The 21,012-nt window shown below is 39.0% G+C and overlaps 1 protein-coding gene across 4 annotated transcripts in view; it reads left to right on the top strand.

The window, feature by feature from the left end:
* LOC106872443 (uncharacterized) overlaps nucleotides 1-21,012 on the top strand; it is a 547,002-nt gene that overhangs the window by 276,907 nt on the left and 249,083 nt on the right. For all 4 annotated transcript variants that reach the window (XM_089365395.1, XM_089365396.1, XM_052973789.2 and 1 more), the window contains exon 5: nucleotides 13,420-13,546. In XM_089365395.1, coding sequence (XP_089221521.1) covers nucleotides 13,420-13,546 — 127 coding nt within the window. The remainder of the gene's footprint in view (nucleotides 1-13,419; nucleotides 13,547-21,012) is intronic.

Genomic DNA, 21,012 nt, shown 5'->3' with positions numbered 1-21,012 from the left:
TTCACGAATGAAGCTCACGTAATCTTGCTTTCCTTATCAGTTGCAGCATTCTCTCTCTCTCTCTCTCTCTCTATATATATATATATATATATATATATATATATATATATATATATAATATTTGACAATTATTTGGTAGCCATGATAAAACTCTGAGTTTCGAATGTCAGGGCAGAAACCCATGCTGCCATGTCTTCAGTTATCTGGCCATCGATGGCCAGATAACTGAAGACATGGCAAAATGGGTTTCTGCCCTGACATTCGAAACTCAGAGTTTTATCATGGCTACCAAATAATTGTCAAATATTATTTACAGATAAATTCCTCTATTTACATAATATCGAGGTCTCTTTCTTTCTTTTGTTGTCTTACCTTTTTTATCTATATATTTATATATGATGATGATGATTGCTTCATCCTGAGAGATGATAGCCATCCCATCAACCCATGCACCACATCCCATCACACAGCACAATCACTCCGTTGATGAGCCCTCAGATGACTTTTAAGACCAGCTGCTGACTGACAGGGTTTCAAACACAAGTGACAGATATTATCTAAGTTTCTTTTACATTTTTGCTCTTTGGAACCTGATTCTGAAGTAATGTCTTTTGTGAACTAGCATATGCCTTTTAAGTCCAGATATTGTCTTACAAGTCTTGTGTCTCATGACACAAGTTGTAAGAGGTGGTTGGTGGGATTCAAGCTTATTTGCTACCTGGGCATTTCAATTGTCATGTGACTTCAAATGATTCACATATCCTGCTTTTGTTCAGTGACCTGAACAATAATAACAACAACATGGAAAAATACCTTAGGAATGAGAACCCAAGTTTGAAATTCCCCCAAGACACCTGATGAAGGCTGGAGGGTATATCAGCCGAAACGTGTTAACAGCAAACAAGATGAGGACAAACATCCGTCAAATGTAAATAATGTATATATATATATATTTATATGTATGTATAACTTCCATTATTCCATACTGGCATGGGTTAGAGAGTATTATTAATGGATTTGTTTTACCAGATGCCTTGCTTATTGCTAACCCTTATTTATTTTTAACGCATCTTCAAAAATAGACCCAGTGACAAATTGTTGATGGGGAAATGACAAAAAAAAATTATGCATACAATTACACATATACACACACACTCAATCTCTCTCTCTCTCTCTCTCTCTCTCTCTCTCGCACACACACACACACACACACACACACACACATACACATACAGGTTTCATACAGTTTTTGTCTATGGAATTAATTTGCAAAGCATTGGTTGGCTCACAGGTACAGTAGTAGACACTTTCCCAAGTTGGTGAACTGGGAGACTGAACTGAAATCTATGTGGGAAGTGAACTTGTTAAGCACACAGTGGAACCTCAGCTACTTAGTCACATGAGTATGTCCCAAAGTAATAAAACAGATATTTTACCAAAATACTAAACACAGAAAGCCAAAGAGATGATGACTAATCAAGATCAAAAATATCTACTAATAGGTGACTATTTCTCTTAACTTCAGATGATGAAGAAGAGGAATTTGAGGCAAGTATGACTTCCCTGAAGCATTAACTAGTGGATTGTCTACAACTAGGAATAAAACCTAAGTTCCAGGAATGACTTGCCAGCTGCTACAGCACTTTTCAGCATTTATATCTTTATAATTATGCATTTATGTTTGTGTGTGTGTAAAAATAAAACACGAAGGGTAAAATAAATAATGAAACAGCCAGATGGGAATTAATTAAGGTAAATGTTTTTGTGTAATCATGAGAGTTCATGTGTGTGTGTGTGTACAAAACACACATATGTACATGTAAGTGCATGTGTGTGTGCTTATACATGCATGTACTTGTATATATTATATGTGAAAATGTATATATACATATATTTGCTTGTGTGTATACATACAATATATATGAATACACAAAGATATGTGCATACACACATATACGAGTGTATGCATGTGTGTATTGTGTGTATTAAGTATATAAATGTGTGTGTGTAATTGTGTATATGTACCCCCACTACACACACACATTTACATAGAATTATCAGATTTCTTGATGAAACTTAATCCAGGCCTGTCAGTGGTGTATGTAATAGAGACGAGCTGTGTGATATGTATACACACTCACACACACACACACACACACACACACACACACACACACATTGCACATAACCACTCATGTATGCCCACAAGATTTATTATATTACACCACAGTACAATTAAACAAAACAACAACTACAGAAAAGATGAAGCTCATTACAAAAGATAAGAAGACATAAATGAACTGAATGCTTCATGTAATTGTTGGCAATTACCCTACGGTATGAAAAATGTTAAGTGCCTGCATTTATCCCTGGCAATCCTAAGTATTTGTGTTTTTCTTTTGATTATTTTGCGTTTGTTTTTTATGAAAGGAGGGACCATTTTGCTGAATCTGTTGAGGAAGAGAATGATTTTACTAAGATTTTGCGGTGATTATCGTTAAGATATTTTACTGTAATTATAGTTTGAAGTTCTGCAAACCAGCTTGTAGATGAACTGAAGTAATGAACGGTGGTTAACATCATTATAGGAACCATAAATTAGAATTTTTGAAAAGTAAACAAAAGCAGCTTTTCAGTTTTCTCCAAGGTTGTAGTGGGACCACACATCGAATATCATCACAGCATTTGGGGGTCACACTTGGTGAAAATTTGAGTTCTTTAGATTATAAGTAGTAGAAAAAAATCACTAAATTGACTTCAACTTTAAGGGACCAGCTACATTATTCTAAATTCAAAGAATCTGGTTTTACTTTCATTGTTCCATAGGAATAGGAAGATTAGATGTGATAAATGTGTATAAGATAAATAAACAGAACTGAACCTATATAATAAAAGCAAAAAGAAAGACAATATGTTGAAATCTCATCAATCATTAACAAGAGGCCAGTCATAAATTATTTAAGAAGCTAACAGGACAGCAAACTTTCTCAAATTGGATCAATACAAACTGGGAATTGATTATCAAGAGAAGACTTTTGTTTTTTGTTTCTCTTTCTTTTTTTATTAAACTAATTGAAGAATAGATTTGATAAATATTGAAAATTCTTTAGATTTGAAACTATACCATGGATATTTTGAAAGAGTGTGCTTTGATAAAGTCAATGGCTTTTAATATCAGCTTGAGAAGATTCTAATGAAAAATATTTTCATTGCAGTATACACGTTTGCAAACAGCTATGTACTTACTACACTAATACATATTTTAATACTTGTAAAATACTCATTATTCATGTGTCTTGCCTGGCCTGACACTCTTCCTACCTGTCTTGTGAATGGTTACCTATAGAACTCCTCTGCACATGTCCTACCTAAACCCATGCTTCTCCTAATTCTACAACAAATTCTATATGAGATCCTTGTGTACACAGCTGTTATACTGATTACATAGTATTCATTCTCTGCATACTCCCTCCTCAGTCAGCACTCATTCAAGTGCTAGTTGTCTGCTAGTATACCAGAAATCCCATTCCACTTATTGGGTACCTTGTGTTTATAGTCACTATTAACTCCTTTTCTATATTATCAATCAAGACTTCTTCTCAGCTAATTCTGAGAGTTTATGTTCTCTTTAACTTACTAAAAACTTACTCAGTGCCATGTTGACTTTCAGTCCATTTCATTTTAGACTATACTTCTATTGCTCATTAACAGATCTAGAATACAGGTTACCATTATATAAAAATAACTTCTCCTTTATGCAGAGTTAACTACTTGTTCCTATCTATCCTATCTCACCATACTCAAGTTAATTCTTATCCTAACCAAATTAATTGTATCTTTTTGTGTGTCCAGTCACATTAATACTGACATTAATTCTTCCTTTCTGAAGATAGCCATATGTTTCACCAAATGCTAAAACAACCCTTGTTCTTTTTTTTTTTTTTTTTAATGAAATATGCCTACACAAATGACACACACACACACACACACATGTAATTGCCATCAGTATGAGTTTGTGGTTGAGAAGCTTGGGTACTACATGGTTCCAGGTTCAGTCCCACTGTATGGCACCTTGGGCAAGTGTCTTCTGCTGTAGCCTCGGTTTCACCAAAGCCTTGTGACAGATGGAAACTGAAAGAACCTTTTGTGTGTGTGTGGGTATATACATATATACATACATACATACATGTACATACATATATATATATACATATGAGAGGGGTGTTTGTGCCTTCTTGTCTTGACATTGCATGATGGTTGTAAATGAACATCACTATCATACAAGCAGTTTCTTTAATTTCCAATTTTCTGTGAAAATTTGTCTGGTCATGGAGAAATATTACCTTACTTGGAAATAGGGGAAGATTGGTGACAGGAAGAGCATCCGGCTGTAAAAATTGTGTGTGTATGTATATATATATATATATATATATATATATATATATACACACACACACACACACGTTGTTATACTTGGTGGTGGTCACATATTATCAATTAAACAAATGTACTGTATACTTAGTCTTTATTTCAACTTTATCATTATTATTATTATTTTAGATCTTTCTTCATACACACTATGACTTCTTCAACAATTCTTTATCCAAGGTCTCTCCTCTTGTTCTGCTTATTCCATTTTTCTTCTTACTCCAAATACATAAACTTATATATATATATTACAACCTTCGAACATTAGGTCTCACCAAGGCAATGACTAATGACCAACACCTTTGGAAATATACAGTGCGTGAGAAGACCCAGCAAGCCAAGTGAGACCATATCCCATGGCCTATGCAAGGAGTGTAACCGGCCCACTTGTGTGCACCTTCCTTCATTGGACACTAAACTCTGCTTGCGAAAACCTGTTGAGGCAATTGAAATCGAAATCGAAATCAAATTCAATGACTGGCACCCATGCTAGTGGAGCGCTAACAGCACCATCCAAGCGTGATCACTGCCAGAGCAGCTGCCTAGCTTCCATGCCAGCGGCACATAAAAAGCACCATTTGAGCCTGATCGTTACCAGCGTCACCTTATTCGCACTTGGGCTGGTGGCACATGAAAAAACATTCGAACAAGGTCATTGCCAGTGCCGCTGGACTGGCTCCTGTGCAGGTGGCATGTAAAAAGCACCATTCGAGCATGATTGTTGCAGTACCGCCTGACTGGCCCTCGTGCCGGTGGCATGTAAAAGCACCCACTATACTCTCGGAGTGGTTGGCGTTAGGAAGGGCATCCAATTGTAGAAACTTTGCCAGATCAGATTGAGTCTGGTGCAGCCTCTGGCTCACCAGTCCTCAGTCAAATCGTCCAACTCATGCTAGCATGGAAAGCAGATGTTAAACGATGATGATGATGTATGTATCATCATCATCATCATCATCATCATCATCATCATCATCAACATCGTTTAACGTCCGCTTTCCATGCTAGCATGGGTTGGACGATTTGACTGAGGACTGGTGGACCAGGTGGCTACACCAGGCTCCAATCTGATATATGTATATGTATATATATACATATATATATGCACTATATGCACACACATATATATATATATATATATATATATATATACATGCACACAATTAAGAGTATGAAGACCGGGAAAGCCCCCGGCCCATCAGGAATCACTGCAGAGATGCTCAAAATATCTGGCAGTGTTGGCTATAGCCTAGTCACCCGTATTACGAACCAGGTGATACACGAAGGAGTCATACCCAATGACTGGTGTAGCAGCATCATAGTCAACTGCTACAAAGGTAAAGGTGACGCTTTAGATACAAATAATTACAGAGGCATCAAGCTGTTAGATCAGGTTATGAAAGTTACAGAGAGGGTCATAGCCCAACTAATTAGGGAGCGAATCAATTTAGATGAGATGCAGTTTGGGTTCGTGCCAGGTAAAAGCACTACTGATGCCTTATTTCTAGTAAGACAGCTGCAGGAGAAATACCTAGCCAAGGATAAACCTCTGTACCTGGCTTTCGTTGATATGGAGAAAGCTTTTGACAGGGTCCCCCGATCCCTTATCTGGTGGTCAATGAGGAAACTTGGGATAGAAGAATGGTTAGTGAGAGCTGTGCGAGCCATGTACAGAGATGCTGCCAGTAAGGTGAGGGTTGGAAATGAGTACAGCAATGAATTCCGGGTAGAGGTAGGGGTCCACCAAGGTTCCGTCTTCAGCCCCCTCTTATTTATCATAGTCCTCCAGGCAATCACAGAGGAGTTCAAGACAGGTTGCCCCTGGGAGCTCCTCTATGCTGATGACCTTGCCCTAATTGCGGAGTCACTATCAGAACTAGAGGAGAAGTTTCAGGTGTGGAAGCAAGGTCTAGAATTGAAGGGCTTTAGAGTCAACCTAGCTAAAACCAAAATCCTAATAAGTAGGAAGGTAGATAAAACACAAACCCCTTCAGGTAGATGGCCCTGCTCAGTATGTAGAAAAGTAGTAGGTAGTAACTCTATAAGATGTACCCGGTGCAAGCTATGGACACATAAGAGGTGCAGCAACATCAAAGGCAGGTTAACTAGCAAGTTAGTTTTTGTTTGTGGCAGATGTTCAGGTGCAATAAAAACTGTAAACAAACAGGAAACAACTTCTATCTCATTCCAGGGTGAAAAACTAGAGGTAGTCGATAGCTTCCGCTATCTGGGCGACCAAGTTAGTAGTGGGGGTGGGTGTGCTGAAAGTGTAGCTGCTAGAATAAGAATAGCCTGGGCAAAGTTTAGAGAGCTCTTACCCCTGCTGGCAACAAAGGGACTCTCACTCAGAGTAAAAGGCAGACTGTATGACGCATGTGTACGAACAGCCATGCTACATGGCAGTGACAGATGGTCTGTAACTGCTGAGGACATACGTAAGCTCGCAAGGAATGAAGCCAGTATTCTCCGTTGGATGTGTAATGTCAATGTGAATACCCGTCAGAGTGTAAGTATCTTGAGAGAAAAGCTGAACATTAGAAGCATCAGTTGTGGTGTGCAAGAGAGACGATTGCGCTGGTATGGACATGTGGTGAGAATGGATGAGGATAGCTGCCTGAAAAAGTGCCACACCCTAACAGTTGAGGGAACCCGTGGAAGAGGTAAGCCCAGGAAGACCTGGGCTGAGGTGGTGAGGCAAGACCTTCGTACATTGGGCCTCACCAAGGCGATGACTACTGACCGAGACCTTTGGAAATGTGCTGTGCGTGAGAAGACCCGGCAAGCCAAGTAAGATCGTTGCCAGTGCCCCTGGACTGGCTCTTGTGCAGGTGGCACATAAGATGCACTATTTTGAGCGTGGCCGTTGCCAGTACTTCCTGACCGGCTTCCGTAGGATTTTCGAGCGAGATCGTTGCCAGTGCCCCTGGACTGGCTTGTGCGGGTGGCACATAAAAGACACCATTTCGAGCGTGGCCGTTGCCAGTATCGCCTGACTGGCATTCGTGCAGGTGACACGTAAAAGCACCCACTACACTCTCTGAGTGGTTGGCGTTAGGAAGGGCATCCAGCTGTAGAAACTCTGCCAAATTTAGATTGGAGCCTGGTGTTGCCATCCGGTTTCACCAGTCCTCAGTCAAATCATCCAACCCATGCTAGCATGGAAAGCGGACGTTAAACGATGATGATGATGATGATGATGATGATATATTAATAAGTGATTATCGAAAATCTTTAAATATCATTATGATTCTCCAGTAATCATTGATATATTTAGTAAAATTATTCAATACCATTTGATACGAATAGAAAAAATCCCAAAATCTTGATAGGATTATGAAGTGAAAGTCAATAAGCACACCTTTGATTACCCTTATTCTTTAGCTTCATTAATACATATGTAACTCACAGTCTTTAAAAATCTCTAAATCTTTACTTCTTTCTCACTCACTGATAAAAATATGCAGTACAGTAATCCCTTCACTATTGCGGGTGTTATGTTCCAAAACCTCACACAGGAATAATTAAAATTTAAAAATATTGGCCACAGAAATCCAGATATACTGAGGAGTCCGCAATATATATTTGCATATATTAGTCAGAAAAATACACGATGTATTGAGTGCATGATAGGTGAATCGCAATATGGTGAGAGATTGCTATAGTTTGTTTCTGTAAGCAAATCATCATCATCATCATCAATATTATTATTGAGGTGAGCTGGCAAAATCATTAGTGTGCCAGACAAAATGCTTAGTAGCATTTCATCTGTCTTTACGTTTTGAGTTCAAATTCCACTAAGGTCAACTTTGCCTTTCATCCATTTAAGATCATTAAAATAGGTACCAATTGAGATATAGGTTCAGTGTCATCCGCTGCCCCCGCTCACAAAATTCGGGCCTTCTGCCAAAATCAGAACTAATAATAATTTCAAGTTTTTGTCACAATGGCAGCTTCTGGAAGGGGATTAAGTCAATTACATCGACCCCAGTGTGTAACTGGTATTTATATCTTAATATCAGAGCTAATAATAATACTCATCAAGAAAAATTCACTGTCATGCAATACTCAGATGTCATGAATGTGTTAAGCATATATATGTGTACATAAATGTGTAAATACACTCACACATTTGTATTTATGTGTGTGTGTGCATGTATGTTTATGTGTATATATGTGTTGTGATAAGAGTTATGATGCCCCCTTGCATGAAATAGATTAAACTAAGTGATTATAAATAGTAGCAGCGGTTGGAGTGATGTTGGTGTGTTAGTTCAAGTTGAGTTTGCAGTGAAATCAGAAGGTGTCGGTTGTGTTAGTTCGTTTGGAATATTGACTGTTGGTTTGTGAAGAGATTGTTGGATCATTCCACTGTTATTACTGCTTCATCATTATCTTGCTTACTGTTACAAAACTGGTACAGTGTATCTAAACCATCCATCACAATATCGTGGCAGTACCACAACATTTGAAGATGGAGGGTACAACATCTGGCGACAAGGGTTTCAAATGTTAGGTTATTCAACAATTTGTTCGACATACAACTTGGTAAATGATGGAAGACCTATTAGCTTCTATAATACAGTTGCAAAAGCAACAACAAGAACAGCAACAGGAGTTGCAGAAGTACAGCAACAACTACAACAACAACAACAATTATTAGAGCTATGCGCAAAGAAGTCCGAAAATGCAGTAAGTTCATTTTTGTCAGACAGCATATCAAACTCCATAACAGAATTCAGTTATAACCCAGAGGAGGGTATAACTTTTACAGCATACTACAGAAAGCATGAGGAGATTTTTAAGGAAGATTGCAAATCAAAGTCAGATGAAAAAAAAGTAAGGTTATTATTATGTAAATTAGCCCTGTCTGAGCATGAACGATACTGTAATTTCATATTGCCAAAAATTCTATTGAAATTTGTTTTCAGGAAACAATCAAATTACTGTCTAATATGTTTGATGATAAAACTTCTTCATTTACCACTTGAATGGAGGGTTGGAATTTAACTGAAAAAGAGGATGATGACTTTATTATGTATACAGAAAAAGTCAAAAGAATGTGTGGAGGTTTTAAACTTAAAGAACTTACTCCTGAGATGTTTAAGTGTCTCATTTTTGTACAAGGCCTTACAGCAAATGAAGATACAGAAATCTAGGCAAAAATTCTTTCGAAATTTGGACAAACAAACCAAGCTTTAACTCGGCAGACTGTTGCAGAAGAGTATTAAATGATGGTGAACTTGAAAGACAACATCAACCAAGAAAGTTTATGTCAACCAAGTAAGTATAAGCAAAGTAGGTTGCTAGGTCTTAATCCATGTAACAGATGGTGGAGGTCTACATTTCAGAAAAGATTATCCTTTTAAGAACCAAAAATGATACAGTTGTCAAAAATTTGGATACAAGAGTTCACTCTGCAGGACAAAAGTACAAAGGTCAAATGTAAAAAATTCTAAAGTGCTCTCAGCAGAAAGTAAAACCGACTCTGAAATAAGGAAATTTGTACAAGTAAAAGTAAACAGAGTAAATATTCTTTTCTACTCTTGGCACATGGCCTGAAATTTTGGAGGAGGGGGCCAGTCGATTAGATCGACCCCAATATGCAAACAATGCTTAATTTATCGACCCCAAAAGGATGAAAGGCAAAGTCGACCTTGGTGGAATTTGAACTCAGAACATAGACAGATGAAACGCTGCTAAGCATTTCACCCGGCGAGCTAATGTTTCTTATTTCTTTATTGCCCACTGGGGGCTAAACATAGAGGGGACAAAGAAGGACAGATAAAGAGAGTAAGTCAATTATATCGACCCCAGTGCGTAACTGGTGCTTATTTTATTGACCCCGAAAGGATGAAAGACAAAGTCAACCTCAGCAGAATTTGAACTCAGAACGTAACGGCAGACGAAATACCGCTAAGCATTTTGACCGGTGTGCTAACATTTCTGCCAGCTCGCCACCTTAAACAGAGTAAATATTAAAATACATCTGGATAGTGGTAGTGACATTTCAATCATTAATACTGACACGTGGAAGAAAATAAGGAAACCTATGTTAAGAAAAACAGTGAAAACTGCTCAAGACAGGTGACAAACTACATTTTGTAGGTGAAATGTACAATGATATCACATTTCAAGGAAAAACTTGCAAGTTGAAAGTTTTCATCGTGAAGAACACAACCAATCTGTTTGGTACCAACTGGTTGGAGTTATTTGATTTATGGGATCTCCCAATAAACCAGTATTGTAAAAAATTAAATGGCTGCTCCACCAGGGAAAAGAAATCAGCATCTGAATTGAAGAAAAAATTAATTAAAAGAGTTATGTGTAGTGTTATTCACAAACTGCCAGAGACAGCTCATGAAATAAAAATGGAATCCACAGAGGATAATTACAAGAATGAAAGAAATGGAAAATAAACAAAATAGAAATACAAATTTGAATAATTTTTCACTATGCAACAATGTTTTAGTACACACACAGAGTGGTAGTACCAACTGCACTACAGAAACCAGTTTTGCAGGAATTCCACAGTGGACAACCAGGAATATTAATAATGAAAGCCTTAATGAGGAGCTATGTATATTGGCCAACAATGGACTGGGACATTGAAAATTGTGTAAAATCATGTAGATGTTGTGTGCTAGCAGCCAAAGCACCACCAGTGAAATACCAATCATAGCCTGAGACAGATAGTCTGTGGTCCAGGGTGCATATTGACTACGTTGGACTGGAAAACAGTGCATACTGTCTAATTATTGTTGATAGCAGTACAAAGTGGCCAGAGGTATGCAGGTGCAATAAACCAACCACAAAGACAACAATAAAGTTCCTGTATGAATTATTTGCATGATACGATGTTCCAGACATGTTGCTATCAGATAATGGAACACAATTTATAGGTAGTGAATTCAAAAATTTCTGCAAAATACATGTGGTAAAGCATATTTTTACCCCACCCTACCACCCGAGGTCAAACAGGCAGGTAGAAAGATTCATTTATACTTTCAAGTGAGAGTTAAAAAAGACAAGGAATGACATAAGTGATGACAAAGTACCAACGAAATTCTTCAGGATATATAGAGTAACACCCAACCTGAATACCCGTTCAGGAAAGTCTCTGGCAGAGTTAATGTTCACATGGAAAATAAAATTGATCTTTGATAAATTATTACTATGGAAAAATATATTTAAAGGAAATACAGAAAAGGCAAAATAACATTTTGAAGTTATAAAAATGGTAAAGAAGGCTAGGAAAATGGTTTTTGTAAGTAAAAGATTAGGAAACATGATGTATGTAATTAAAGGACAATATTGGAAACATAAGAGACACCTAAACCAATTAAAGACAAGACATAGAAAAGGAAATACCAATGGAAGTCTGCTATGACAGAACTCCCAACAAAACGGAACTTCCAACTAATGTGTGCCCTTCTTTCATTGTCCACTCACTCATGTATATATATGCATTTATATATGTGTGTATGAATATATACATATAAATGTGTACGTGTATACACACACACACATATCTATATATATATTCACACTTATACGTATTTATATGTCCCCACATCTATATATATGCATGTATTAAGGTCATTGGCATTTGGAAGGGCATCTGGTCATACCAACCATGTCAAAGTTGACACTAGGACTCCACACAGCCTTGCAGCTTGCCAGATCCTGTCAAACCATCCAACCTGTACCAGCTGGAAAACTGGGAATTAAATAATGATGATGGTTATGCAGATGATTTTTACCATACACACACATATATATATATATATGTGTGTGTGTGTGTGTGTGTGGATATATATATATATATATGTATATATATATATATATATATATATATATATATATATATATATGTAGGTAGGTAGTAACTCTATAAGATGTACCCGGTGCAAGCTATGGACACATAAGAGGTGCAGCAATATCAAAGGCAGATTAACTACGAAGTTAGTTTTTGTTTGTGGCAGATGTTCAGGTGCAATAAACACTGTAAACAAACAGGAAACAACTTCTGTCACATTCCAGGGAGAAAAACTAGAGGTAGTCGATAGCTTCCGCTATCTGGGTGACCAAGTTAGTAGTGGGGGTGGGTGCGCTGAAAGTGTAACTGCTAGAATAAGAATAGCCTGGGCCAAGTTTAGAGAGCTCTTACCTCTGCTGGCGACAAAGGGACTCTCGCTCAGAGTAAAAGGCAGACTGTATGATGCATGTGTACGAACAGCCATGCTACATGGCAGTGAAAGATGGTCCGTAACTGCTGAGGACATGCGTAAGCTCGCAAGGAATGAAGCCAGTATGCTCCGCTGAATGTGTAATGTAAATGAGCATACCTGTCAGAGCGTAAGTATCTTGAGAGAAAAGCTGAACATAAGAAGCATCAGTAGTGGTGTGCAAGAGAGACGATTGCGCTGGTTTGGACATGTGGTGAGAATGAATGAGGATAGCTGCGTGAAAAAGTGCCACACCCTAACAGTTGAGGGAACCCGTGGAAGAGGTAGGCCCAGGAAGACCTGGGCTGAGGTGGTGAGGCAAGACCTTCGAACATTGGGCCTCACCGAGGCGATGACTACTGACCGAGACCTTTGGAAATGTGCTGTGCGTGAGAAGACCCGGCAAGCCAAGTAAGATCGTTGCCAGTGCCCCTGGACTGGCTCTTGTGCGGGTGGCACATAAAAGACACCATTTCAAGCGTGGCCGTTTTCGTGCGGGTGACACGTAAAAGCACCCACTACACTCTCTGAGTGGTTGGCGTTAGGAAGGGCATCCAGCTGTAGAAACTCTGCCAAATTAGATTGGAGCCTGGTGTAGCCATCCGGTTGCACCAGTCCTCAGTCAAATCGTCCAACCCATGCTAGCATGGAAAGCAGACGTTAAACGATGATGATGATGATGATGATGATGATATATACTTTTTATGCATTTGAACGCATATGTACATATATAAACATATTCCATTGAAATATTTTGATATTTTTTCAGGCCATCTCGTGGACAAAACATACGCCATGTAGTCACACAGCCAACGCTACCCATGAATATGCAATCTCAGGAATATATCGAACAAAAGTCACGAATATGGGCTTCCAGTCAAAAGAAGTTCGCGCTTGTAAGAAAACATTTTTTCATCTTTTAATTATTGATGTTGTTCATTACACCTGAGCTAATAAATTACACCAAAGTTACACCTGAATTAATAAATAACTCATGATTCCTTTCCCATATTTTTTTCTCATTAGTGAAAAGATATGATTTTGCCTGTTTGTCTGGTAATATATAAGATTTTTAAAAGAACAAATATGAATGTATTATTTCAACCAAATAATTCCACCATAAAGAAACATTCCACAAGTACATTAGCGTCTGATGTAAATTATTAATTACGTATGGAACACAATAGAATAACAACATTTTTAATATGTTATGTGAATGTATGTGTTTAAGTATATACATATATATTTGTATATGTGTGTGTGAATGTATATATATTTGAAGGTATAAATATATACATATATATATATATACATATATATGTGTATGTATACAACATATATATGCATACACACATATATATATGTATATATTTTTATATGTGTATGTGTGTGTACATATAAACATGCACACATACATACACACACACACACACACACACACATACTCATACACATCGGAGTGAGCAACACATTTTATTGCATGATATTACAATTGTTTCATCACCATTTTACCAGAGGATCATTGCTGAAATATTATAATATAATATATCAAAAATAATACATTGTAACAGTATTGTTTTAAGATGTTTTGTTTTTACTGTGGTATGCTAATGAAATGAAGATAACATCATCAATGTGAGATATATATTCTGTGAAATAAGGTTTAATTTAACAAACTGTTTGGTATATCCAAAAAGTTGACACTTATCAGTATTTCTGAAAAATAGTGAAATGATGTACCATTCCATCTATTATATAATAACATTTCAGTAAGGATCTCATGATAAAGTTGCAATGAAACAATTGTAGTTATTATGCAATAAAACATGTGGCTCACTCCATTCTTTTTGTTTAAATTTATATAAATATCATGGACTTCCAGATGTATTTTCAGTAATACTGTTGATTTTCAGCCATAAATTGTGTCTGATAATCAAAATCCCTATTCAGGTTTTCTAAAGCAAACTTCAGTTTTAATAACCAAATTGAATTGATGAGTGGCTCTGTGGTAACATCCGTTTTCCATGTTGGCATGAATCAGATGGTTTGACAGGAGCTATCTGAGGAGCTTTCAGGCTCCATGTCTGTTTTTAATTCTACTGCTGGATGCCCTTCCTAATACCAACCACTTAATAGAATGTACTGGGTGCTTTTCATGTGGCACCATATGAGTGTTCTTATGCAGTGCTGATATGAGTGCTTTTCATGTGTCACCAGTACAAGACTCTTGTAGGTTAATCCTTTTCCCCAAGGGGGAAGTGGCCTTAACACTTCTGCTGTGGAGTATAACTCTTCTTGGGCACAGCATGGTGTCAGGTATCTTGGTCTTTTGTCATCTTGTCCAAAAGGTTTAGCATCCTGAGGTCGTCCTTCAGTACTTTGTCCCATGTCATCCTGAGTCTCCCTCTTCCACAACATCAATCCATTTTGAGTAAACAACACTTCTTTATGGTGCTGTCAGCATTCATCTGTTCTTGCTTGCATGCTACCTCTAATTCCTCTTCTGAATAACTTCTCTCTCAAAACACTAGCAGTCTGTCAAACATGTACACTTACAATACACATCCAACAGAGCATACTAGCTTCATTTCTCTCTAGCCTTCATATGTCCTCTGCATTCAGGGCCCATGTCTCACTACTATGTATAATTGCTGTCTGTATATATGTATCACACAATTTTCCTTTCACTTGGAGAGAGAAACCATTTGTGGCCAACAGAGGTAACAACTCTCTGAATATCCTCCATCCTATTCTTATTCTAGCTATTACACTTTTTGTGCATCCTCCCTCACTATTAATTTTGCCCCTTAGGTAGCAGAAATTATCTACTACCTCTAATGAGCCACCAGGACATTTGAGAGAATCAATTTCCCAAGTCTCACACTGGGTACACTATATGGAATTCCTGCCTACATCTTTCCTGCAAAGCAAGCAGAGCCATTTATCTGAAAGGAGTAGGGTCCTGTCTGTTTTCTTACTAAGTAAGACTTTAGACTTTGCTAAGTTATTCTTAAGGTCCTTAGCTTCCAGGTTTTGCTTCCACTTCTGGAATTTCATATATATATATATATATATATATGACAACCAAATTTGATGACTGGCACCCATGCCAGTGGAGTGCTAACAGCACCATCCGAGCTGGATCACTGCCAGAGCAGCAGTCTCGTTCCTATGCTGGTGGCACATAAAAAGCACCATTTGAGCATGGCCGTTGCCATACCCTCGTGCCGGTGGCACGTAAAAAGCACCCACTACTCTCTCGGAGTGGTTGACATTAGGAAGGGCATCCAGCTGTAGAAACTCTGCCAGATCAGATTGGAGCCTGGTGTAGCCATCTGGTTTGCCAGTCCCCAGTCAAATCGTCCAACCCATGCTAGCATGGAAAGTGGACATTAAATGATGATGATATATACCCAAATTGAGGAACTTGGGCAGGTAAAATCCAGTCTACATTTGTTTCCTTGGTAGCAGATCCTCCGGTGTAATAATTTTTAAAATATCTCAAATTATATCTTCACTGAGTCAACTTGAGATTCCTTAACAACACTATAACCATCATATAATTAAGGTATCTTTGGCCTGGTGAGTAGCTAGCAGAGTACCCTTTGTTGAGTAATAGATCTGCTACCTAGGAAACCTATATAGCCTGGATTTTGCCTGTTCCACTCTCTCAATTTGGATTTTCATTCACATTCATAGCAACTAGAGTTGCTAACTGTGAGCTATAAAAATATTTTTCTCAGCTTATTGAACTTCAACATGGAAAAGCCTATAGCCTTCAATGCCAATAAATTATCATTGTTCCTGAAAGTTTTTTTTTTTTATATAACTACCACAGACTACTTGAAGCTTACTAGCTCCCTACACTTAGACCCTTGTATCTTATAATTACATGCACGCACACACACACAGATACACACACAGACAGACAGATAGATAGATAGATAGATAGATAGATAGATAGATAGATAGATAGATAGATAGATAGATATAGATATGTGTACATGCATGTATGTATATATACACGCATACATTTTTAGATAGCTAGCGACAGACAGACAGATTATTTATTTATATACACACATGTACACACATGTGTAGGTGTTAGGTGTATATACTTATGTGTATATGTAATTAAATGTGCTTCACACTATTTGAAAATGCTACAGTTGGGTGTAATGAAACTCTTTAATGCTTTGTACATACTGCTCTCTCTCTCTCTCTCCCACATACAAATACACTCACCCCGCCTTCGGTTCTCTGGCAAATATTTAGCTAATTATGAAAATGTTTTTGCACGTTCCGCTCCCCAATAGTGATATCATTATGCACCAGAATTTGAAAGAAAAAAAATAAGCTAAAGAAATAACCCATTAATCTCAGAAAAGTCATATAATTTCCATTGCTATTAATGATAACCAGTAAATGATTCACAAAGCTATTAATGTTTTGTTTATAAAAATCAGTTTGGATTTGGGGCAAATTAAATAAATATGTTACATACACTGATTTTTGTGAAAGTAGCTGATCAGAGGAAATATACAATCAATATTGTCAGCAATTAAGTAGGATTAGGGTTAGGGTTTTGAAGAGTTGGCTTTTGGAGAAGCTTTCATGGTTGTATGTTTATGAAGTTTACTTTTCAAACAAATGATTTATCATTCAGTCCCACTGCATGGCACCTTAGGCAAGTGTCTTTTACCAATAGCTTTGGGTCAGAAAATGCCTTGTATGGGAATTTGGTAGATGGAAACTGAAAGAAGCCGATTGTATATATATATATATATATATATATATATATAATAAAACTAATTAGGAAGAGAGTTAGTTTAGATGCGATGCAGTTTGGATTTGTGCCAGGGAGAAGCACCAGCTGATGCTATATTTTTGGTAAGACAGCTGCAGGAGAAATATATGACTTCTGTTGACATGAAGAAAGCCTTTGACAAGATACCCCGATCCCTTATCTGGTGGTTAATGCAGAAACTAGGGATAGATGAGTGATTAGTGAGAGCTTTGCAAGCCATGTACAGGGACGCTGTCAGTAGGGTGAGGGTTGGCAACGAGTACAGTGAAGAGTTTAGGGTACAAGTAGGGGTTCACTAAGTATCAGTCCTCAGTCCCCTCTTGTTCATCATAGTCTTCCAGGTAATAACAGAGGAATTCAAGACAGACTTTTCTTGGGAGCTCCTCTATGCTTATGACCTTGTTCTTATAGCTGAATCACTACCAGAACAAGAGAAGTTTCAGGTGTGGAAGCAAGGTCTAAAATCAAAGAGCTTTAGAATTAACATAGCAAAGATCTAAGTCTTTGTAAGTAGGAAGGCAGACAAATCACAAATCCTCTCAGGTAGATGGCCCTGCTCAATCTGTAGGAAAGGTATAGGTACAAGTTCCATAAGATGTACACAGTGAAAGCTATATACACATAAGAGGTGCAATAGTATCAGAGGGCGGTTAACAGGGAAACTTGTTTTGTGTGTGGAAGGTGCACATGTACAATTAAAAATAAAAGCGTACAAAGAATAGACTCCATCAAATGCCAGAAGGGAAAACTATTAGTAGTTGATAGCTTCTATTACCAAGATGACCAAGTCAGTAGTGGGAAAATGGATGCTGCAAGAATGTAGCTTCTAGAATAAGAATAGTTTGGGTAAAGTTCAGAGAGCTTCTACCTCTGTTGGTAACCAACAGCCTGTCAGAGTGAAAGGCAGATTGCATGATGCCTGTGTATGAACAGCCATGCTATATGGCAGTGAAACATGAGCTGTGACTGCCAAGGACATACATAGGCTTGAAAGAAATGAAGCTAGTATGCTTTGCTGGATGTGCAATATCAGTGTGCATGTAGAGCAGAGTGTAAACATCCTCAGAGAAAAGTTGGGCATAAGAGGCATCAAGTGTGGTATGCAAGACAACTGTGCTGGTATGGTCATGTGATGTGTATGGACAGCTCTGTGAAGTGTTGCACTCTAATGGTGGAAGAGGTAAACCCAAGAAGACATGGGATGAGGTGCTGAAGCATGACCTTCGGATGTTGGGCCTCACTGAGACGATGGCAAGTGAAGTGTGCTTTCCAAATGCTGGGCTTCACTGAGGCAATTACAAGCATCTGAGACCTTTGGAGATATGCTGTGCTTGAGAAAACCTGTCAAGTCAAGTGAGATCAAAGTCATGACCAATGCCAGTGTCATGTAACTGGCCCATTAAAAGCACCTTTCAGCATTGGCAGATATGCTGTGCTTGTGAAGACCTGTTGAGCCAAGTGAAATCGTAGTCATGACCAATATACCAGTGCTGTCTGATTGGCACCTATGTCAGTGGCACACAAAAAGCACCGTTCAAGCATCAGGCCTCATGGAGGCAGTGACAGGTGACTGAGACCTTTGGCAATATACCATGCTGTGTAGACCTGTCAAGCCAAATTAGACCATAGTCGTGGCTGATGTCAGTCTCAGATCAATGGCACCTATGCCAGTGACATGTAAAAAACACTCACTACACTCTTGGAGTGGTTGGCAATAGGAAGAGCATCCAGCCATAGAAACCTTGCCAAATCAGATCGGAACCTGATGCAACTTCCTGGCTTACCAGTTTTCAGTCAAACTGTCCAGCCCATGCCAGCATGGAAAGCAGATGTTAAATGATGATGATGTCATACATACATATATGTGTGTGTGTGTGTGCGTGTATACATATATATAGCGGGAGAATTCGCAAAAAAACAAAAGACGAAGACAGGTGATGTAGACAACAAACAGATGTATTAGTGAAAAAGTCTTTAACGTTTCAAGCCTACGCTCTTCAACAGAAAGGAACACGGAAAGAAACAAGGAGAGAAAATAAAGAATGTGTAGTGGCTAGCAATCTATCATGGCGAATGAAGGACAGAGGGGTCACACAGGAGAGCTAGGAAAAAGGGGAGATAATAAAGTAGTGGTGAACCCAAAATAAAGGTGCGCATGCGTATGCATGTGGAAGAGGGCTGGTGACCTTGACGTGTGTATGTGTAGGTGTGTGGATGATGGTGTAGGGCTGGGAAGTGGTCAGTACTAGTGGGTGCACAGTGGTGTGATGTGATGTGATGTGGTGTTGTGTGGTATGGTGGTGTATGATGTGGTGATGTCTGGTGTGGTGTGGTGGTGCTGGGATGTGTGGGAGGCGAGAGTGGGGAAAGCAAGGATAGGGAGTGGGTGTAGGGATGGGTGGGGTGGGATTGGATGGATAGGGAAGGTGGGGTTGGATTGTGTAGGGGTGGGGTGACGATGAAGGGAGAGGGGGAAGAGAGAAGGTGGGTAGGAGTGAAAAGAGAGAAGGAGAGTAGGAGTGAAGAGAAGAAGTAAGAGTTGAAGCAAGAGAGGAGAGGTGGGTGGGAGGAAGTAGGTGTGAGAGAGGAGAGGGGAGGAGAGTTGAGCCCATGTGGTGCAAAGGAGTGAAGAGAGAAGATTAATCCCTGTTCACGGCAAAAACGAGAGTCCAGATGGCCCTTGTGCAAGGACAATCCAAACACAGACAGGTGTTGCAAAGAGCGACCGGTAGAGCAGAAATGACATGACTGGGGTGTCATTGCCAAGTCGGATGTCTCGGAGGTGTTCCATGAACCAGTCAGCCAAGCAGAGTCTTGTTTGCCCGATATATAGAAGGAATCAGTGATGTGATAGGGTCAATGATGGTTGCCAATGAGGAGGGTGGTTTTGGAGAGGTAAGGGCAATTGCAACAGCTTGGGCGGGAGCAGGGGAACGAGCCGGGTTGGGAGGTTGGGTTAGGAAAGAAGCTGTTGACTAAGAGGTCTCGTAGGTTGTGGGCTCATTTGAAGGAGGGAAGGTGTCAGTTAGGGAAGATGTGCGATGTAGAGGGGTCAGACTGGAGTCACCAGAAGGCTCAGAGAATGGTGCGTTGGAGAGGTAGGTAGCAGGGTGGGTGTGGGGGAGAGAACAGATGCACGGTCCACAGAACGTGCTCTGGCAAGGGTGATGAGGGAATATCCATGTAAGAGGAAGTGGTGAACCATGAGTTGAGACTGAGTCTCAGTCATGGTCGTCACTGCAGAGCCTGCGTAGACAGAGGAATTGGGAATAGGGGATGGAAAGCTTGGTGTGTTTAGGGTAGGAGGAGGAGAAGTTGAGGTTTAGTGTGAGTCTGTGTGTTTGTAGTGGATGGAGGTGGTAAGAGTGTAGTGATGAATGCTGACCGAAATGTCAAGAAAGGAGACAGAGGTGGCAGAGATAGTGCAGGGGAAGTGGAGGGCAGGATGGAAAGATTTCACAAAAGAGAGGAAGGAGTGTAGATGTTCGTGGGAGAGTGAGGTCGTACCAATACAGTCATCAATATAACAGCCGTATATAGTTCAGGAGTGGGACC

The sequence above is a fragment of the Octopus bimaculoides genome, chromosome Z, assembly GCF_046866305.1.
Source record: "Octopus bimaculoides isolate indiv1 chromosome Z, ASM4686630v1, whole genome shotgun sequence".
NCBI lineage: Eukaryota > Metazoa > Mollusca > Cephalopoda > Octopoda > Octopodidae > Octopus > Octopus bimaculoides.
This window is presented reverse-complemented; position numbering and strand designations above follow the sequence as displayed.